Genomic DNA, 19,504 nt, shown 5'->3' with positions numbered 1-19,504 from the left:
GCCAAAACAACGAAAATATTAACACAATATGAATGAACAATTATAAAACACAAGCTACAAGCTTAGTCATTTGTGTTAGCTAATAATTCTCTTTCTTTTACATTACAAAATTTATTACTAATGTAGATTCCGGTCATTGACCAGATTATAGCTCAAACTTCAGACTCAAAAAAATATCTAGGAGAATACCAAACCAAGCATTTAAAATCAAACCAGTTTAATTTAAAGGAAAGATGGTTAAAATCTCTCCGCAGACCTCTGATCATAGATGCAGTTGTATACGTACGTCGGTGTTGAATGACCACTCAAAACACATTAATCTTCAATATTAAAATATTGGCAAACAGGGAATAATAGAAATCAAATCAAAACAAGACCCTAAATAAGAACACATCCTTTATACTAACAATATCATAGCAGACGACACCAACACAGGATCAGTTCCAAGAACAACAAAGAAATGAACTAGCAGATCTAAAAATTGAGCCACCGAATTTTCACAAAAGCTATATCTTGTCAATTTACTATAATCTAAGTAAACACATTTCAAAAGAAGAGCACTATTATGGCATTATCCACCGGAAGCTCACGGATGTCATACAATCTAACCAAGAAAAGCTTATTGGACATGAAGCATGAAGTATTGAAATTTACAAGCAGAATAAGAACTAAAAAAAAATAGAAAAAAATAAAAATAAAACAAGAAGAACCAAACATTTCTAGTACAGAGCTTAGAGAGAGATATATTTCAAGCAACAAAGGTACCTGAGTATTGGGAGTCTACGAGCTGCAAAGTCTCATCGTCGCCAAGCAAGCAAGAGCTGAAGTCTGCGAGCAAGAGCCGAAGACACGATCACTTGAAGAAGGAAGGGAAGAGACCAAGCAGGAATAGGGAATAGCCGATTCAGCCCAAGACTCAATGATCTCAATCTGTCAACTGTTGATCACCAATCACTCGAAGAAGGAACTAAGAAGGGAAGAGCTAAAGAGGCCAAGACTCAAGAGGGAACTCGGGGAAGAGGGATTTGAGACAGGAATTGGGAAGAGGTGAAGAGGCGAAGAGGGAGAACCCAGAATAGAACCCTAGCGGCTAGCCTTTAAAAATTTTAAAAAAATTAAACATTTAAGATTTAACTTATAGCATATATTAATAGTACTAATTTATATTTAATTTTTAATTAATTAGTAATTCGGATAATTCAATTAACCGAATTAAAGATTCTCCATACCCGAACTAAAAATCGAATACCAAAAATTATTCAAATCTGGAACCGAACCGAACCTGTATATTAACCAAACTGGACCGATCGAACTCGGTCAGTTAATTCAGTTAAACCCGAATTATGCTCACCCCTAATTCCAATATCTATTTGTCATTTATTAGCTGACCAAACTTTAAAATGTGATTGTTATATCTGTATAGTCTCCAAGGAAGAAAAGCCCATGTGAATGTCTATGCTTCTATTTTTTTATTGTGAAAAATCTTTCTTCTTTCTTCTTTGCCAACACTTGTGGCGAATATTTTCTCTTTTTGTTACCTTGTTGTGGTGGACTCTATATTCAAGTTTTTTTTTTTTTTTTTCTATTTCCCAAAGTGCATGTAGATGAGTCTTATGCACCACATTGGAGGGGTCAAATTTACTCTAAAAATAGTACTTCCCATGCCTCAATTCGTATGTTTTCCTCATTTTATTTTATTGATTACATATTGTTTTAGAATTATTTTTTCCAACCAAGTTTCAAACTTGGTCCCTAAATAATTTAAGTGACGTATTAATTTTAGTAATAAAGTGAGAACAAAAATATGCATCGGTATTTGTCAATAATGATACTTCTAAGGATAAATTTTTAATCCTTAAAATAATTTTTTTCTTGTAAATGCCATGATAAGCTTTTTCAATATAACTATAGAGGAACACCGCCAATAATATAGAAATCTAAGATCATAATTAACATATTTAGTTCTTAAATGACGTACTAGTAATATGAATAATTTTGGAGATGAAATTGCCATTTACATACGTAATCACATAATCATGTGTAAATTTTATGATTTGCACTTAATTGTAGTTTTTATCAATATAGTTTATCTATGGTAATAAATGTATGAAGTAACGAAACAACGGATGGTAATATTTATAGATTTATTTTAAAAGTATAGTACTCATCGTAATTGTTATAAACAAACACCTACCTAATAGTTATAATAACTTTTAAGTCAAAATAAACTAATCTTCTTAGAGATTTGACTTAAAGGCACTTACCTTCCATGAAGTTTCAAAAATTTCAGAAATCTCCCCTGATATTTTAAGAATTCCACACACCTCCTTCAAGATTTACTAAAGATAAAAATATTCTTTTATATTTTACAGAAAGACAAATTTATTGAAAATTCCAAGCCTTTGAAAACTCAAATATCAAGAAAAATATGTTTACTTTTTAAACATCTCTTATTAGAGATTACGTCCTGTTTGGAAAGACATTGGATTTTAATAAAGTTTAATATAAAATTATATCAAAATGTATTCAAATCAATACGACAGAATTAGTATTTTTTTTTATCATACTTTTTAATATTTGGTACTTTGTGAAAACAAGTACCTATATTAATTAACTAGTCCCAAACATGCCCCAAACCTAAATAGCATTCCTACTGCAACTCTATAATCAAAATATTAACCATGCACGTCATAAAGCAGATATGAAATGGACAGTAGAGGTTGCATTATAGAAGATGAAAAGGAGAGAAGGATGCATGATGATTATGAAGGGCACATAAGCTCCAAGTTGAAAGCCGCCTTGGGCGTTATTATGCAGTGAGTGATGCGTGAAAAGTCGTGCCCACTGCACCCACCTAAATGTGAGGTTGCAAAAGAGACACGAGACCAAATTAAAATGGGGGAGGGAGGAGGACCTCCCGAGGCTTAGCTTTGGGGACATGGCCCCAGACTCGCAAGGCAACTGCCCCCACCTGCAACGCATATGGGGAGCAACCCTATGCTACCTACGCCAAATTAACTAGTGGGGTACTGCTATTGCTTTAAAAGAAAAAGAAAAAGAAAAATTGAACTCCTATCATTATCCTTTCGCCATTGGAAAATGTCCTACTAGGATCTTTTGTTTTCTTCTTTTTTTTTTTTTTCTACTTTTATTCTGTGTGGCGTGCGGTGTGTCGTCTTTCACTTTGATTTCAAATTTTTATATAATATATACATATATATATTTTTTTTATCGAACACTCGAGCAACAGTAAATCTGAAAAGGCCACATATAATTTATAAGTTTTTAAATAATATATATATATATATATATATATATATATATATATATCCCACAAATTTTATATTTCTTTATTAGCAAGCATGTGTATATGGGTTTTCCTTTTTAATATTCTCAAATAAAACTTTACTCAAATTATTATGAGACTGGGGGCACTTTAAAGGCATCGATTATTATGGATGATCAATTGTTATATATATATATATATATATATATATATATATATATGGTGTATATATATGGTGTGACAATGATATATACGAAGCCCAATGATCAGGCACTGCTCCTGAAATGAAACCTATGGATGCATAATATTTTGGCAGATATGGATATGGGTGTAAAGTGTAAAACATGATGGTCCAATTTAGTTTGACGTAACATATATGTGGCCACTGCATGCATGCATGCACTTAGCATACACATCTTTTTGCTTTGTTTGGCTACAAACAAGAACCTCTTGCACCGGACAGCCCCCCATGGATTTCAGTTCTTTTTTTTAAAAAATAATAATAATTCAAAACTCCTACTCGAACAAGCCCTTCAACCTCACTCGGACAATATCAAATTTATTTATTTATTGTTGATATTACTTTGCCTCTCAAGTTTTTAAACATATAGATATTTTATTACTATACTCTCCTAAAAAATAATATTCAAGTTAACAATATATACATTAAGCATCGATCTGGCATTTGCAAATTTAAGTAGTAGTCCAGGCTAACCTAAAATAAAATTAGGAATAGATGTTGAGTGACAAAAAAATATGTTCCCATCCTACATTTGGAAGTATAGAATTTAAATATTAGATTTAAAATGTTGAGGGTTTCGATAAAACATTATATAATTTTTTTTTTCAAATTCAAGGTCTCGAATCCATACACTAAATGTTTTTTGGGTGATCATATTTAGTTGCATAAACATATTTTTTATAGAAAAAATAAATCATACAACACGGTATAAAAGGAAGCATCTAAATAAGCCGGGTTTAAGGCTTTATTATTGTTATTGTTGTAATAAAATTCATATTAAATTTAAAATATGATACCAAGTAACTTTTTTTATGACGTACAACACTTTAATATGGAAAATAAGCCCAGTCAGGTAGGTCCAAATGATAAGTATAACTTTTGATTTTGATGATCCTAAGGTCACAAGTTCGATTTTCCTTTAAGAATTTATCACAGTGAATTACCATGGATGTGACAATGGGCGGGTGGCTTTCACCCACCAGGCTTGGTATCGCAGTATAGTATCCAAAGTAATGCAATTGTGGCGGGAGTTCCTGGATTATTTAATATATATATATATATATATATATTAAAATAAAATTTAAGAGGAAGAAAATGAAGGTAAAAAGTTAAGACATGGGCAAGGAAAAGAAATTCAAAATCTGCGGAGCATGCAACTTTTGTGTCACTTCAAATGCAAGTCTAAATGCCTAATTAATAGTTGCACGTGAATTTGCAAGTACTGGCCAGAGAAGCGCAATGGCAATGTAGAAATTAATTATTGTGGTGGTTTAATTTCCGTTTCATAAATATTACAGTTTAAAGATGGATATCCAAATAGGTTTTATGAATATCATAGATGCCAAATTTTTGTCGCGAAACCAAATATTTTTATGAGCCATGCTAATCTTTAAATTATCAAAAATAAAAAATTTAAATTTCAAAGATCTTAATCCATTTTGCATTTTTCTCAAAATTTTTAAATTTTGTATTTTTTAGGGAATACGAATAAAGCTAAACCCCTAAGGTCTTCCTATTGCTTTGTAGGGGACTTTGGGTCATCCCTCTTCTCTCATACCTCCCAGACTCCCTTAATCTCATCCTCCCACCTTACCAAACTTTCAAGTGCCACTAGTGGCAATGTGCGTAGGTGGTCTCATTAAACACATCTCCTTCTCGGATTCATCTCTGTCATCCCTCTTGTCCTCCCATCGCATATAAATTTGTGGTAAATAATAAATTTTTATTTTATTTTTACTTTTTAAAATAATTGCAAAAATAGTAAATCATATTTTAATTTTGTCAAATTTGTATATAAAGGTTGAATGAAAAACATATTTTTATTATTTTTAGGTTTCCTATGTAAATTTTACAAAATAAAAAAATAAAAAACAAAGTAGAATTTTATAATTATTTAGAAATGTAGAATAGAGATAAAAACCATTTCCGCCAATAAACAAACTGAAATCTATTTTGCAAGTTTTAACGGGCAAAAAATGTCATCAAACACTTGATTTTATTTTCTTTTATTTTCATTCTTGTTTTGAGATCTATTCATATAAAATTGTGGCAATTGATATTCTAAAAACTTGTCATCAAAAACTAAATTGGAAGCTAATAGATTTTTAATGACAAATACTTCAAGACTCTTCAAATATTAGTCATGTAATTCAAAGTTGCGAGAAAACAGATCCCAAATGACCCAATATATCTAACAATTTTAGAACTTTCATTCCTTATTTTTCAAAAAGAATACAAAAATAATTCCACCGCGTTTTAAAACTTTTCAATATATATAAAAAACTGGAGTTTCTTTCTTATGTTTTTCACATTTCATATAAAATGTTGAAACACGAAAAAATAATATGACATTTTGTAACTATTTTAAAAACTAAGGATGAAAAGCAAAAATTATTTTTGACTAGTACCCTTAGCATCCTTGAAAAATGATAAAAATAAATAATTAGCATATACATGTGGACTTCTTATATCAAAAGAAAATCCATTATATTTTAAAATAAGGTATTTCATAAGTCCATATAAATTAAATTATTTTTTTTCAAGATTGAACTTAAATTGGAATTGACATTTTCAAGGATAAACCCCCAATGAAATTTCCTGACTTTCACTATCTGCAATCATTCAAAATTATATGAACCATAACAGTATATATCCATCAGTAAATTCTGCATTATCAGTACAGATTTATTTTGATTTTAATTTATGAACAGAACTGTTGATGGTGTCGAAGCAGCAAGTGGGGAGCAATTTATTCAATTATTTTTTATTCTCTTCAGCAGCATAGAGTGCTTTGATTTCCTCAATATCATCACAGCTTCCAAGGAAAATCGGAGATCGCTCATGTATTTTTGTTGGAACCAAGTCAAGTGCCTGTCAAGATAATGAGTTTAAAATCAGTTTGAATCCAAACGCTACAGCATATTTGTCAGTTCCAGCCCAAGTAGGTGTGCAACTATTTTAACATTATCTGTCGTCAACAAGAAACTGGTCTTATGTTTACTTTCTTTTGAGATTTTAGGCAGAGCTCCATTTTGAAATTGAGTTGCAAGGAAGTTTTAATTAGAGGAGCTTTGTCCCAAAAGTTTTGATAGTTCGAATCTGTTCCATTTTTCCCAATCCACCCAGGAAAAGAAATAAAGAATTGGTCAAGTTATGTAGGTGCAAGAGCACAATGAAAAATGCAGATGTCCTCTAATTTTTCTAACAAATAAATGGTTTCAGCTTGATAGCCACAAAATTCAACAAATCCATACCCGTTGTTTGCCGGTAAAAGCCTGACCCCCTGCTTGTTCCATCAAGAATGACATTGGGAAGACCTCATAGAGAACGCTTCATGAGTAAATCGCCATTAGTCTCATTTAATTTTCAGTCACATTGTATATCCCAGGCTGTGTCCTGTCTGGCCAGGACACAGCTTGGGATTTAATTTGTTTTCTATAGAACGTAAAACCAAGCCCAAATAATATTCACATGAGAAAAAAACAGGCTGATCACATACCGCAATTTTCCGCTGAGACTCTTCTTATCAGCAGGGTACAAGAAGACACCCCCATAGAGTAATGTACGGTGGACATCAGCTACCATGCTGTTGATCAGGATGTAATAATTAGAGGCAACAAAATCCCTTTTTTTCCCTTATTCTCTTGGAAGGGTATGCTGGGCAATAAAGCCAGATCATGATACAAAGGATATTATTGAGAACATATTAGTTTCATGGATGGCTAAAAACATGTTTCTAAGAATAATACTTCTACTAGCATGACTACATTGAATTACACCACAGTGGGGTACTAATTAATAAAAGAAAATCATTGACAGAAATAACTCATAATTCAATCACCTTTACACATGCAATTTTTGAAATATGAACAGAAATACATTTTGGTGTTCGTTATTACTCTATTTTCACAATAGAGTAGCCATAAGTATGCTTCCAGAGTTTAGCCAAATCTCTCCAAGATGCAGGATGTTTCACCAGTGGGTCAATTTTGAATTTAATCCAGTGATAAAACTGTCACACTGAAAATCACTATCAAATTCACTCTCCTTGGACAAATCACCCAATTATTCATTTACATAAAACCCAATCACTACCATCACAAATCACATCTGGCCCCAAAACTAAATGAGGCTCACACCCGACAAGGAAAAAAATGTCATTACTGTCCCTTGAAGTGATTTTTTAGTGCTCCGCTCTGAATCATTATTTTATTTCCCCAAAATTTTGTGCCATCCAATACTTGAATGAGTAACTTGAATTCAAGAAGTTTCAGCAGCCTCCTTCAAATCAGAGCCCTTATATTTTAAAGCAACCTGCCAGCCTGGCAATATCTGAAGACACTGCTTGGAAACTCTCAGCAGCCAGCTGACAGTCCTTTCCAACAAAATTCTCCTGACCTTTCCAAGTAGTGGCACCACCAAAGTACACCTTCAAAGCATCTTGATTTTCCATTCCCCCCCAAAGGAAAGACTTTACTAAATGCAGATCTCTGTAGATTAATTGATGTTAGACCTTATTAAGAATCCTTTTGACCACTGTCATGCCTTGCTGTAAAATCTGATCCATTTCCTTAGGCTCACTAGATATTTTTTGTTGCGATTCTGCCAGAAACAGCTTTCTCAGGTATGTTGGTCAAGGGAGCATGATTGTACTAGGAAGAAAGCCTATGAATCGCAAGTACTAGTTCATCATTGAGGTTACAATTGGTTCACAAAATGTCTATTCCTAGGAATAGGATAGTCAACAAAACTAAACCAAACAAAAATTAAAATCTGAAAAAAAAAAATTAAAAAAAAACCCGCACACACACACACACACAAACATAAACAAAGACAAAAGGTGGGAAAAAAGGCTCGTCATAATAAAGCAAATGACAAATGCAAAGTTTTTTGTTACTCCATCAAATATGGAATAGGAGAGGAATAGACATTCTCATAGCAAAAAATTTGGGGATAAACATTCCTCATCTCTTACATGTTAATGAATTAGTAGAAATTTTGCAGTGTCATTTGCCCTAAAATAACAATAATTTTTCTTTCATAAGCTACAAGAAACCTTTATTCTATGACTATACTGTCCACAGGAATAGACAATTTGTTGGCCAAATGTACCGAAAGCCTCTGATTGATGCTTCACTATTTCATAATCTAGAGCTTGAGAAAACAGTGTTGAGGCCTCTTATTTGAACTCCAATGGGGCTGAGCCCACTTAGGCTGAATAATTCAGACCCATACCCGTATCATCATTTAAATCTACATAAAATTTAGCTCGAGTCAAGAATCACCTGAAATGTAAGCACATTCTTTTCCAACCAAACCCAATTATCATTATTTTAGGCCCAAAATCAGTAGGGCCGAAATAATACCCTCTTTCCCCAAAAAATTCTGAAACACTAGTCCTTTGCGGCCATGCCTTTGCAACCCTTATCATTCATGCAAATGGCTTGATCTCCACGTATAGCTCACTGCCATAGCCCACTCTCACCCTGGAAGGTCTCATTTCCTACGCCGCATCTTTCCACCATGTTTCTTGAACCAAATCCAAATCCAACTCCAAATCAATCTTCAATTTGGTTAATGATAACCCAAAGCATCAGTCAATATCTCAACAAATCCCGCTTTTACCACATGAAATGAAAACAAAATGGCGCTCCGTTGAAACTCAACCCTACATCTAAAAAACTTCCTCAAGTCATTACTACAAATTAATGCCACACCCATAAGAAAATTAGCTTTTTTTTTTTTTTTGCCTAAAATTCTCCTACATTTCAAATACCAACAAGCAGCAATCACACACCCATTTCACTGCCAACACCAAAATTATGATCCAAAGATTTGTAGCTCTTTCTCCAACACGTGGAAAAATTCTATTACATTAACCTTCTTAAATATCAATTCAAACTCTTCTATCTAAACAGTTTTGGGAGGACTATCCCTTGGAACCTAAATGTAGCATGATCTAAGCCCCTGTAAAAATCCAGTCATGATCTCACACCAAATGGAGAGAGAAACAGAGAGAGAGGAAGCATAAAAAATGTAACATAATCCTTTACCCTGGGTTCTTTTGGCCAATAATAAATGGGTAAGTTTGGTTCAATGGCTAAGAATGGATACTGAACCTGCCTTATGGTTATTCACAAACTTGACCAATTGTAACATGACTCACTTCAAGACCTGCATCCATTTTTTCAATGTTCACCCAAGGTTATCAAAATCACTTCTTCAACTAGGATCAGTGGAGGGTCCATAATCATATCATAAGATCAAATACTAAAATTGTTAGATAGTACTGAAAAATACCAATCAAAATAAAAGAATGTGTGCGCACTCACATTATTTAGAAACATAAAAGAGAGCTAAAAATTCATATATCAAAAAAACAGAACTAATCAAAATCAATATCCATTGCAGGAAAAGCAGGGACCTAAATGAATACATATTGGAAATTTCAACAGCACAGGGCTACCAAGATCAAACAATAGTATTTTTTTTTTTTTTTTTTCAGGAGGGGGTGGGGAGACAGCAAAAGGAGTTGACAACCTGCTAGTCAGAATTTGCAGAAAAAACCAGCCACTAATTTGCACAGAAAACCAGCCACAAATTTGCAGAAAGAAGTACAGGTAATCAAAATAAACTCCTTTGCTGCACAATCGTGCAGCAAAGTGAAGTTGGCATGTTGCAAAGTTGTACCACCTTTTTGGACTCTCTTCCCATAAAGCAGTGGAGCCCAACTCCTCCACAAGATGGCATCCAAGATCCGGTGGTGGTTCCAAGATTGGGCTGATAACCACTGCACACATAATGGCGTCAGAGGATCAAACAGCAGCATCAATGACTTGAATGTATCCAAATGTTCAACCAGATCAATGCACCCATCATAAAGCTCGTGTTTTATTGAGCAGGGGAACCACCACCACCAACACCTCTGAGTGAAAGGTGGATCAAAGCTTCTAATCCAATCCGCAGTAGAATTGGCTGTGCTCCCTCCCAATTCTCTGATATCTGCTCATGTTTGTCATTGATTTGCTTAAATTTCTCATCAAAAACAAAGACTTCATTGGTGACAATGCTGGTCTAAGTGAAAACCCCCTCTATCTTTCCTTGCAAGCTGGTATTGGGTGACAGTTGGTGGACACAGCCTCTCCCCTTGGAGAAGTGGATGGCTGTCTGTAGTCATCAAACAACATATTCTTCTAATTCTATAACAATTCTTCATGCATTCCTCGATTGCAAGCTGAAAGTGAATTAGCCAACTGTGACCACATCCAACAGGGAGGAAGATTATCCATGGACAATGCAACTCTTGTTTGAGAGCTCCTCTGCACTGGTGCATCTACTCCTTTGGAGATGATTTTTTTTTTTTCTCATGCCAATGGCATGGTCATAAGCAGAGTCGACAAAATCAGTCCTGTGTCCCCAGCAGAGTCATCAATTTTGTGGCCACACAAATCTGGCCCCTGCAAGAATGACCAAGCCCTGCACACCACCATAAATGGAAATGCCTTGGGAACCTTGCCTTGAGGGAACCTCTCTAACACTCAAGTTAGAGAAGGAAATGGGAATGCAGCGGAAAAGTGGGTTGTAAGGGACACGCCTCCTCTCAGTTCCAGTCATAAGTATATAAATGTGGATTTTTTAGGACCACAGGATTACCAGGTTATCCAATGCAACTTGTAAAGTCACTTTCAAGTTAGTCCTGCACATATTCCCTCGTAAAATCACAAGACTTCTACAAGCTTTCAATTTCTTCCAAATTGAGGTTTCCAAATGGGTTGATCTCAGGGTGAGTTTGTGAGGTCCAAAGATGAAGTGCTTTGCCTGCTCGGTTGGTGAGATGCCTAGGAATGTGGACAAGAGTGCTAACTTGGGCTAGACAATATCTCTTACCAGTGTTATTGCAAGCATTTTAAGGAACTCACAAAATAGGCCTACTTATGATGCTACAATACACAAAGCTGCCCTGAGCTGCACCAATGGGAGCTAGGGGCCATGCTTATCATCCACTATGCTGCCCTAGAGTTATGTGGGCCCTGCTTTTCTTAAAGCTTGGGCCATGCATCACCCCTGAGCTGCCCTGATGTAACTTGGGCTGCTTTGGTGCGAACTTGGCCATGCTGTCTTCCACCAACCTGCCCTGGGGGTTAGATGGACTGTTCTGGATAGAGCCTGGGCTGTGCATCACTCTTCACCATCCTACCCTACTTCCACTTCTCATCGAGCTGCCCTTCTGGGCTAGTCTGGTTGGGACTTGGGCCATTTTTTACCTTCCACCAACCTGCCATCCCACCTCCTACTGAGCTGTCCTGAGGTCACATGTGTCAGGCTAGGTTGCACGTTTCCCCAACATATTCATTTTTGTACAATTGGTGGACCCAAAGTCAGCTGTTCACAGACATTTGTGCACGTACACATGAATCCAATAATTTTTTTTAAGATTAAAATGCTCCCACGCAAATCAATGTTGATCTTCCACTGAATTTAAAAATAACGGCACAAATAGTGGTTTATGATTATCACAGGTAAGAATGGGAGCATGCAAGTCCCACAGCAGTTGCAGGGATTCCCCATATCTTGTATGCATTAACTTTAGCGGGGGAAAAAGAAGCAATATGTTATTATTAAATATTTGTCATCCAACTTCAAGACATGAAATTTATAAACCTTCAAAAAGCGTGATTGTAAAAAATGACATATGTCAAAGAGTCTAGTAGCCTGTAAAAGTTCGCATATTATACACCAAGCACCATATAATAAAAAGAATGGCAAAAGTACATATCACACCATCAATGTTTCTTGATATTGTCATTTTATGTTTCTTGATATTGTCATTTTAATCTCTCATTCTATTTTTTGTAATAACTTTTGCTGATGAGTAATTCTACTTTTTGAAATAAACTTCATATTTCTATTTGTAGCTATTTTTGTTCCTTGCATTTTAATTTGTGCTATTAAAACCCTAAAGTTTCTACTTCTTGTCATTTTACCCCTTCCATAAAAAAGGTATCTTAAATCATCATTTGCCCCACTTTACTAAGGAAAATTAGAATTAAAAAATTAAAATAAACTTAATTATAGTTTGTCAACCAATGACAAAACTATATCGTGTTAGGTATTTTAGTTTTTTTTTAAATTATGTTGAGAAAAATTCAAAGTTGAAGAAAAAAAAAAATAACTCGCTTTATTATTTATAGAAAAAAGAATATTTTTAAAGAAGAAAGAACGCGCATCAAAAAGGAGCATAAGAATTCCTCCTACGAGAGAAAAAGAATAGAAAAATAAAAAATTACAATCAAAAACAATAGAGCCCTTCAATCAGCTGTAAACCAAAAATCCTCTTAAAATACCCATCTGCAAAATCCCAAAGCAAAAATCCACTTACTCTGTTAATTAGAACTTTTATTTTATTTATTTGTTTTTTGGTTTTCCTCTATAAATAATTATTTATTGCTAAGTAAATAAATAACCAAAACTAGAATTATCATAACTTCTGTACAATTATTTTATCCTTTACTTTTAGTTTTCTAAAGCAATAAATCATAAAAAATGAAATTAACAAATTTAACATTAACAAATTTAACATCATGCCATTTCTTATAACACCAAATAAATTCTGCAAGTTATCTAAGTTTCTAATTTTTCTTAATACTAGAAAACTGTAAAATGACAGCGTTTTGTCATCAATTAATAAGATCAAGATGATAGTCTTTGATGGGAGAGGTAAACTAGAAAGAATGAAGAATGATGGGGTGCAAATTGCAAAACTTGGAAGATAAGAGGACTAAACACAACAAATGGAAACATTAGGGTGCTTATAAAAAATTAGAATGTGAGGAACTAAAGTCAATTGTCACATCTAATCACTTATAAGCTATTCAAAGACTTGAAATTTATGCAGATAATAGGTTGAGCATGCAAGATACCTTCCAATATATCTTAGAGACTTAGGTGATGAACCATCATGAGGGAACTTGCATCTTTCCACAAACCTGAAGATCCCCAAAAATATATAAATAAAATCAGGAACTGTATGCAGCAGTACTGATATAAAGACAAATACCAAATGAGCACATACTTTGCTGTTGGAGTATCCCAGTTCTTGGCATTTCCTTCATTTACCGAATAGATCTTTCCTTTCTTTGGAATCTGTGCAGCAAAGAACAAATATACATTGGAAATTCCAAAGTAAACCACAGATAATGAGAACAGAGAGGAAATGCATTCTCTGTAGTGTGTGTACAACTAAATGCTTCATGCATACCCTGAAACTATTAACAGATGCCCTGAAATACTCACATTTATAAACCGCCACAGACAGAAAATTAGAATTATGCTAAAGTTTTAATTTTTTACTTCAGCAATTAAACAGTCTGCATGAAAAAAAGTTCATCAATTTTGTCTAATGAGACAGGATAGACAGTAGGGGTTTAATTTTGACAAAAGTCCATAAGAACCCATAAAAGTCACATTCTGAGCCTATTATGAAATAAGTTCAATGCAAAAAGATCATGTTTTATGTGCAATGATTCAATAGCCACTCTGCAAACCCACCTTAATGTCTGGATGAGTCAATATGAATTCCCCAAGAGATGGGTCAAGGGTAAATCCGTTAACACCATTTCCAGTGCTCAGCACAAGCTGTAAAACGATCAAAACACAAGTTTAGACTATTGCCAAATTAGAACTCATTAATGATCAGTCCCTTCAATGCAAAAGTCCAACGCTAAAGACAGTCAATTATTTCTTGCGCACCTATGCACACAGACATGCCATATTCCACAAGAGGAATTTGCAAGGAAATAGTTGTATTTGGAATACCCCAAGTCAGTACGAATATAATTGCTACACTCACTAGGGGTACTAACCCTGTGACTGGGAGAGGCCTTGGATTTGGATTTGTGTGGATTTGGATAAAATTCAATACAATTTTGTATTATAATTTTTCTAAATCCACACAAATCCAAATCCAAGGCTCGAAGTCTATGCTCCTAAATGCAGCATAAGGGTTCCTAATACATTAAGTGATATATTTGTACCGTGCACGAGCTTCCATACATGCAATAGCCAGCGGCTACCATGTTCTTCCCAGGTTGCAACACATCATTAAGAGTGGGTTCCCCACCATGTTTCAACATATAAATTCCAAATATCTATATGAAAGACAAAATATTCAATCAATCACAGAAAAATCAAGTTACTCTTTAGAAGACCTTACTTTTAAGTAAGTCGACCCAGCAGTCCATTGAAAAACCACTCAAGAAAGAGCAAAAATAGGGATGAAAAGGCATACAGTTCCAATGGAAACACCACAGTCAATGTTAGAGGATCCATCCAATGGATCAAAAACAACACAGTACCTGCATAGTAAGAATGAATACATAAAGGAAGCATATCTTATATAGTCTGAAATCTAAGAATGAAACATTTTAAAACCAAAAAAAAAAAAGGAACGAGAAGTACAAAAAAGGCAGAGAGCATTCAGCACACACTTTCCACGCTTCAATGGCTCCACAAATGTTGCTTCTTCATCCTCTTCAGACACAAGGATGCTCTGGTAGAAGATTCAAAGTTTTATGAGGAAATCATCAATTACCTGGCTAACAAACATTTACAAATTTACTTCTGACTTACTGTTCGGCCACTACTGATCAAAGCCTTCACAAAAACTTCATTTGAAAGCACATCAAGTTTCTTTTGCTCTTCACCCTTAAGTTGAAACAGATAAGCTTGTAAAAATTTCACTAAAGAAGCTCACGAGTATGCATTTTATAGAATAAGAACTAAGAAAATAGGGAGGATAAGAAACATATGAGAGTGGAGTTTTAAGGTATTGAGATAATTCAGAGTTCAGACCCAAAGGTGATCAAGAACTTGCCTGAACATTGGTCTCCCCAGCAAGTCCAATAAGTTTGGCAAGACCAGCCTGCAAAAATACTTCCAAGATAAGAAGAGCCTACAGGCAATAGACAACAATATTCGGTTCTGAAAGACACGAAAATCATTTTGACTCCATATAGAAGTTGGAAAATGAAGTAAATGAAAGGAAAATAAAAGGAAATCATTTTTTCATTATTTTTTTAGTTATCAAGGAAAATGACAAATAAAACATAATATAGAATAAATCAATGAACAACTTTTTTATTTTGCATGTCATAACCTTCAATTTTTTTTAATTTTAAATTATATTTGAAAATTTTCTCATTCTTAAATTGAAATAGACAGAAAACATATGAAAAATTATATTCCTTTTAATTTCTTTTTCTCTTCATTCTCTCACAAAATCTTCAATCGAACAGAACCTTTGTGCTCATGGGTTCCCATATTAACTACGTAAACCCGGTGTACGGAATTATATGCAACATAACATATTTTTTATCCGGTTAAAAATTGAAAATTTCACTTCCACCAATTAGAATTTCCATACCTGCATCGACAATTTTTTTTGATCATGCTTTTTTAATGTTCAAAATATTTTTTTTAAAAAAAAAACTAAAAATCAACATGCGGTAGTTCAATAGAGCATTCATCTCTATACACCATTTCCTCTATACACGCAATTATTAACGGCAAATGAACAAATCAAGAGAATCCAAAACAACAATTTTTGTTCTTGAAAGGACATTAAAATCAACAAATTAAAAGAAGAAAAAACAAGCATCTTACGAAAAAAGAAAAAAGGGAAAAGAATACCTTGTTAACCGCAGAGCAGACAAACTTGCATCCGAGAACAATGTGACTGAGGAGGATTGTGAAGTCTCCGCGCGACTCCGGATGCTTGGACTGCTCATTGAGGACGTAACGACTGAGAGTCATCAAATCGGTCTGGTAAGCTTCGGCTGCGTGATCCATGTCGAATCCCAATCCCAGAGCTCTCTTCAATTAACGTCTGCTATACCTGCGGACACTCGTGGCCTAGGGTTAGGGTTCCGAGAAGATGAAGGATTTTGCTGTGTCTAAGGCGTGCAAGTGGCAGACAAGTGGGAGTTGGCGTCCGAATAAAACGGCAGCAGAGGACGGAAGTGGAAGGGGGAGGTGGATGGATGGGGCTATCTGATGTCAGTGGAAGGTTCGGACGACACGTGGCGGCTCCGCCGTGAGAGAGAGAGCTGGTGGTCGTCACTGGGGAGGGTTGGATAACGCCCTCCGTCGTCTTCTGTGCTGTGTTCGGCGGTTATCGGATTTGCACAGAGTCCCAAGTTGGACGTTGTGGTGGGCTCCGACAGCTGAGCTGAACTTCGAGCAATACATATCGCGGACGCGTGGGGTCCACCGCTTTCAATCTATTATTCCTTTTTAGAAAAATTGATGGGAGATAACTGTAGCCGCGTGAGAGAGTTTTGAAATATATTAATTTATTTATTAGTTTAGATTTTTAGAGAAACGGTTTAAGGATATTTTACGAATAACTGTAACGCACGTGAAAATTATTTTTATATATGTAAAAAAATTTAATTTAATTTTTTTATTTTAAAAAATAAACAGAAATAATATATAATTTTATTTGTTATGTATAGAATATCTAATAATATAAATTTATGATCATTTTACAAATTAAATATTTTAAGATTCTAAATTTAAAAAATAGAAATTTAAATAAACTAATTAAATAGAGAAGAAAATTTATAATAATTCCTAGATGTGTCGGTTAGATAATATATATTTAATTAAGGGCATTTCGGTCTATGTACATATATTAGGTTTAGGTTTATTCTATTATGTATTCTTTTATATTGGGTTTTTTAGCAAGTATTGTAGCTAGTCTGCGTGCTGCCTCTCTCTCTCTCTCTCTCTCTCTCTCTCTTTGTGATTATATTTTTTTTTTTTTTGATAACGCACCGAGTTTTTACATATCCGTTTTACGGTCCACATGACTAATCCTGCGCTCCTTGAAGTTGACCTCACAACTCCAAAGGAAAGGTATCTTTGTGATTGCATTTTGCATGGAAGTATGAACGCTAACAATGTCGAACAATGTTTTATAATGTGTGGCTTTGGTGTATAAAAGTTCATTAAATTTTTTTTTATTTTTATTTTTTTGGCATTTATATTTTGTTGTAAACCTACGAGAGTTTTTTGTTGTGGATTTGAAAGTGGCGACTTGCTGCAAGCAAAAAGAGATTAGCACATGGATTTGTGAATTGCTATAAGGGAAGGGATTACAAGGACATCAAGTGATGGTTGTAAGGGAAATTCACCTGAGATTAACAACCCAAAATGGCAGGTCTTGAAACGACGTTAGCCATTTTTTGAAAGCCAAACAATTTGTTTTGGAAATGGGGACAGCAGCCCAATGTGGTTCAATCTTGTTGTCGCAAAAATTTGGCCGAATACCCAAATTAATAGGATCAATCATGATCTTGACCACCTGTGAAGAATGAAGAAAAAGAGGCTTGGAGAACCTAGGGTGTGTTAGCCGAATGGAAGATTTAGAATTCTGGAATTCTTCTCGCTCAAATTCTCATTGATGATGCAGGTATATATATATATATATATATATATTGAAATTAGGAATAGCTTCCCAAGAGGGGGGTGAATTGGCTTTTAAAAATTTCTTTTAATTCCTTTTAAAATTCTTAAACTTATTTTATTTCTTTTAACCAATTCGTGATTTATTTATTTAATTTGTTAAGCACTCAAGAACTTAGTTTCTTTATTTAATCATTAACCATACAAACATCCAATCATTCAACCAAACCAATCAACTATAATAGAAAGCAAACAAACAAGTCAATATATAGCACTTATGTAATATAAAAACTCAATATAAAAACTCAAAATGGTTGTTTGTTGATATTAGCCAATTTTGAATCAAGCCTTGTAATGAATGAGAATTTATGTTTGCCGATGTAAAGTCCTGTATAAACGAATCCAATCACTCTTTCCAAATATTTAGAATTCAAATAAACTCTTGGTAAAATTATCTTTGGAATGTTAACCAAATAACGTACTCCCGTATGGTTTTCGCAAGATATGGTGTAACTAACGTACTCCCGGTTTCCGCAACCCAAATCAAAATTAAACCTTAAGTTTGTTTGATTTTCAAATATATGTAATTTATATGATTTTCAAATTTAAACCATCCACGTAATTTAAATATGCACTGAAAATAAAAAATAGGGAAAGAGAGAGTGAGACGGGGATTTTTACGAGGTTCGGCTTATACCCAGCCTACGTCCTCACTTTTGACAAACCACCAAAGGATTCACTAAACATGTTCCGTTGACGGGTGGAACAAAACCTGATTACAAGCAATACCTCACGCTCAAACACTCCTTCACTAGGCTAGAGCCCGCCTCTCCAAATGATGTCCCCTCGTTCGGTCACTCATTTAGGCTAGAGCCCGCCTCTCTAAGCAATATCCCCTTGCTTAGCCAACGATCCAAACAATCCTTTGAAAGTCAAAGAACTACAAGAAAACAAGATATAATCTGCGTACAAGTATACTCTTTCAAAGAGCAAGTTAGTACAATTTCAGTACTATATACTTCAATGTAAAATATCAATATGAAATAGAATAAAACTCAAGTGTAGAATTCACCAATATCCTTCTTAGATGAGGATTAGCAGTAGGAATTCCAGAGGAGGAAGGATTAGCACTTCAGAATATCTCAGTAAAAGAGATTTGCAATGAGTGAGTAAGAGAACTTTGGAAGAACAAGAGTGCTTTTAATTTCTCAAAACAGATTTTTCAATTCTTGGATATATTTTGATTTTCAAAACCATGTATTTATAGGCTTTCAAACTTGTTTCCATTTTGCAAAAGTTTTCTTAGAGAGTTTCCCAAGTTGTTAGAAAAATTGGAGCTCAAAACTGTTAGGAATCAGTGAGCAACCAGATCAAAATGACACCAACAATTTTGCATGGTTCGGTCAAGAACGACCTATGTCCACGGAGCACACACCAAAATTCACTAACTCGCAGGAAAATATTACAATTCTCTCTCTCTCTCTCTCTCTCTCTCTCTCTCTCTCTCTCTCTCT

General features: G+C 34.4%; 1 protein-coding gene across 1 annotated transcript; it reads right to left on the bottom strand.

The window, feature by feature from the left end:
* Window positions 1-6,095: 6,095 nt before the first annotated feature.
* LOC131161608 (fructose-1,6-bisphosphatase, cytosolic) lies at window positions 6,096-16,745 on the bottom strand. Its single transcript, XM_058117477.1, has 12 exons — window positions 16,215-16,745; window positions 15,400-15,447; window positions 15,156-15,230; window positions 15,014-15,075; window positions 14,815-14,881; window positions 14,561-14,674; window positions 14,076-14,162; window positions 13,600-13,670; window positions 13,448-13,513; window positions 7,027-7,113; window positions 6,782-6,857; window positions 6,096-6,398 (listed from the first exon to the last, which is right to left on the bottom strand). The coding sequence occupies exons 1-12, from the start codon at window positions 16,371-16,373 to the stop codon at window positions 6,285-6,287; spliced, it is 1,026 nt and encodes a 341-aa protein (XP_057973460.1). The 5' UTR covers window positions 16,374-16,745; the 3' UTR covers window positions 6,096-6,284.
* Window positions 16,746-19,504: the final 2,759 nt, after the last annotated feature.

This window comes from Malania oleifera, chromosome 8 (genome assembly GCF_029873635.1).
Source record: "Malania oleifera isolate guangnan ecotype guangnan chromosome 8, ASM2987363v1, whole genome shotgun sequence".
Lineage (NCBI taxonomy): Eukaryota > Viridiplantae > Streptophyta > Magnoliopsida > Santalales > Ximeniaceae > Malania > Malania oleifera.
Note: the sequence above shows the minus strand (reverse complement) of the source record. Positions and strands in the feature narration are given on the sequence as shown.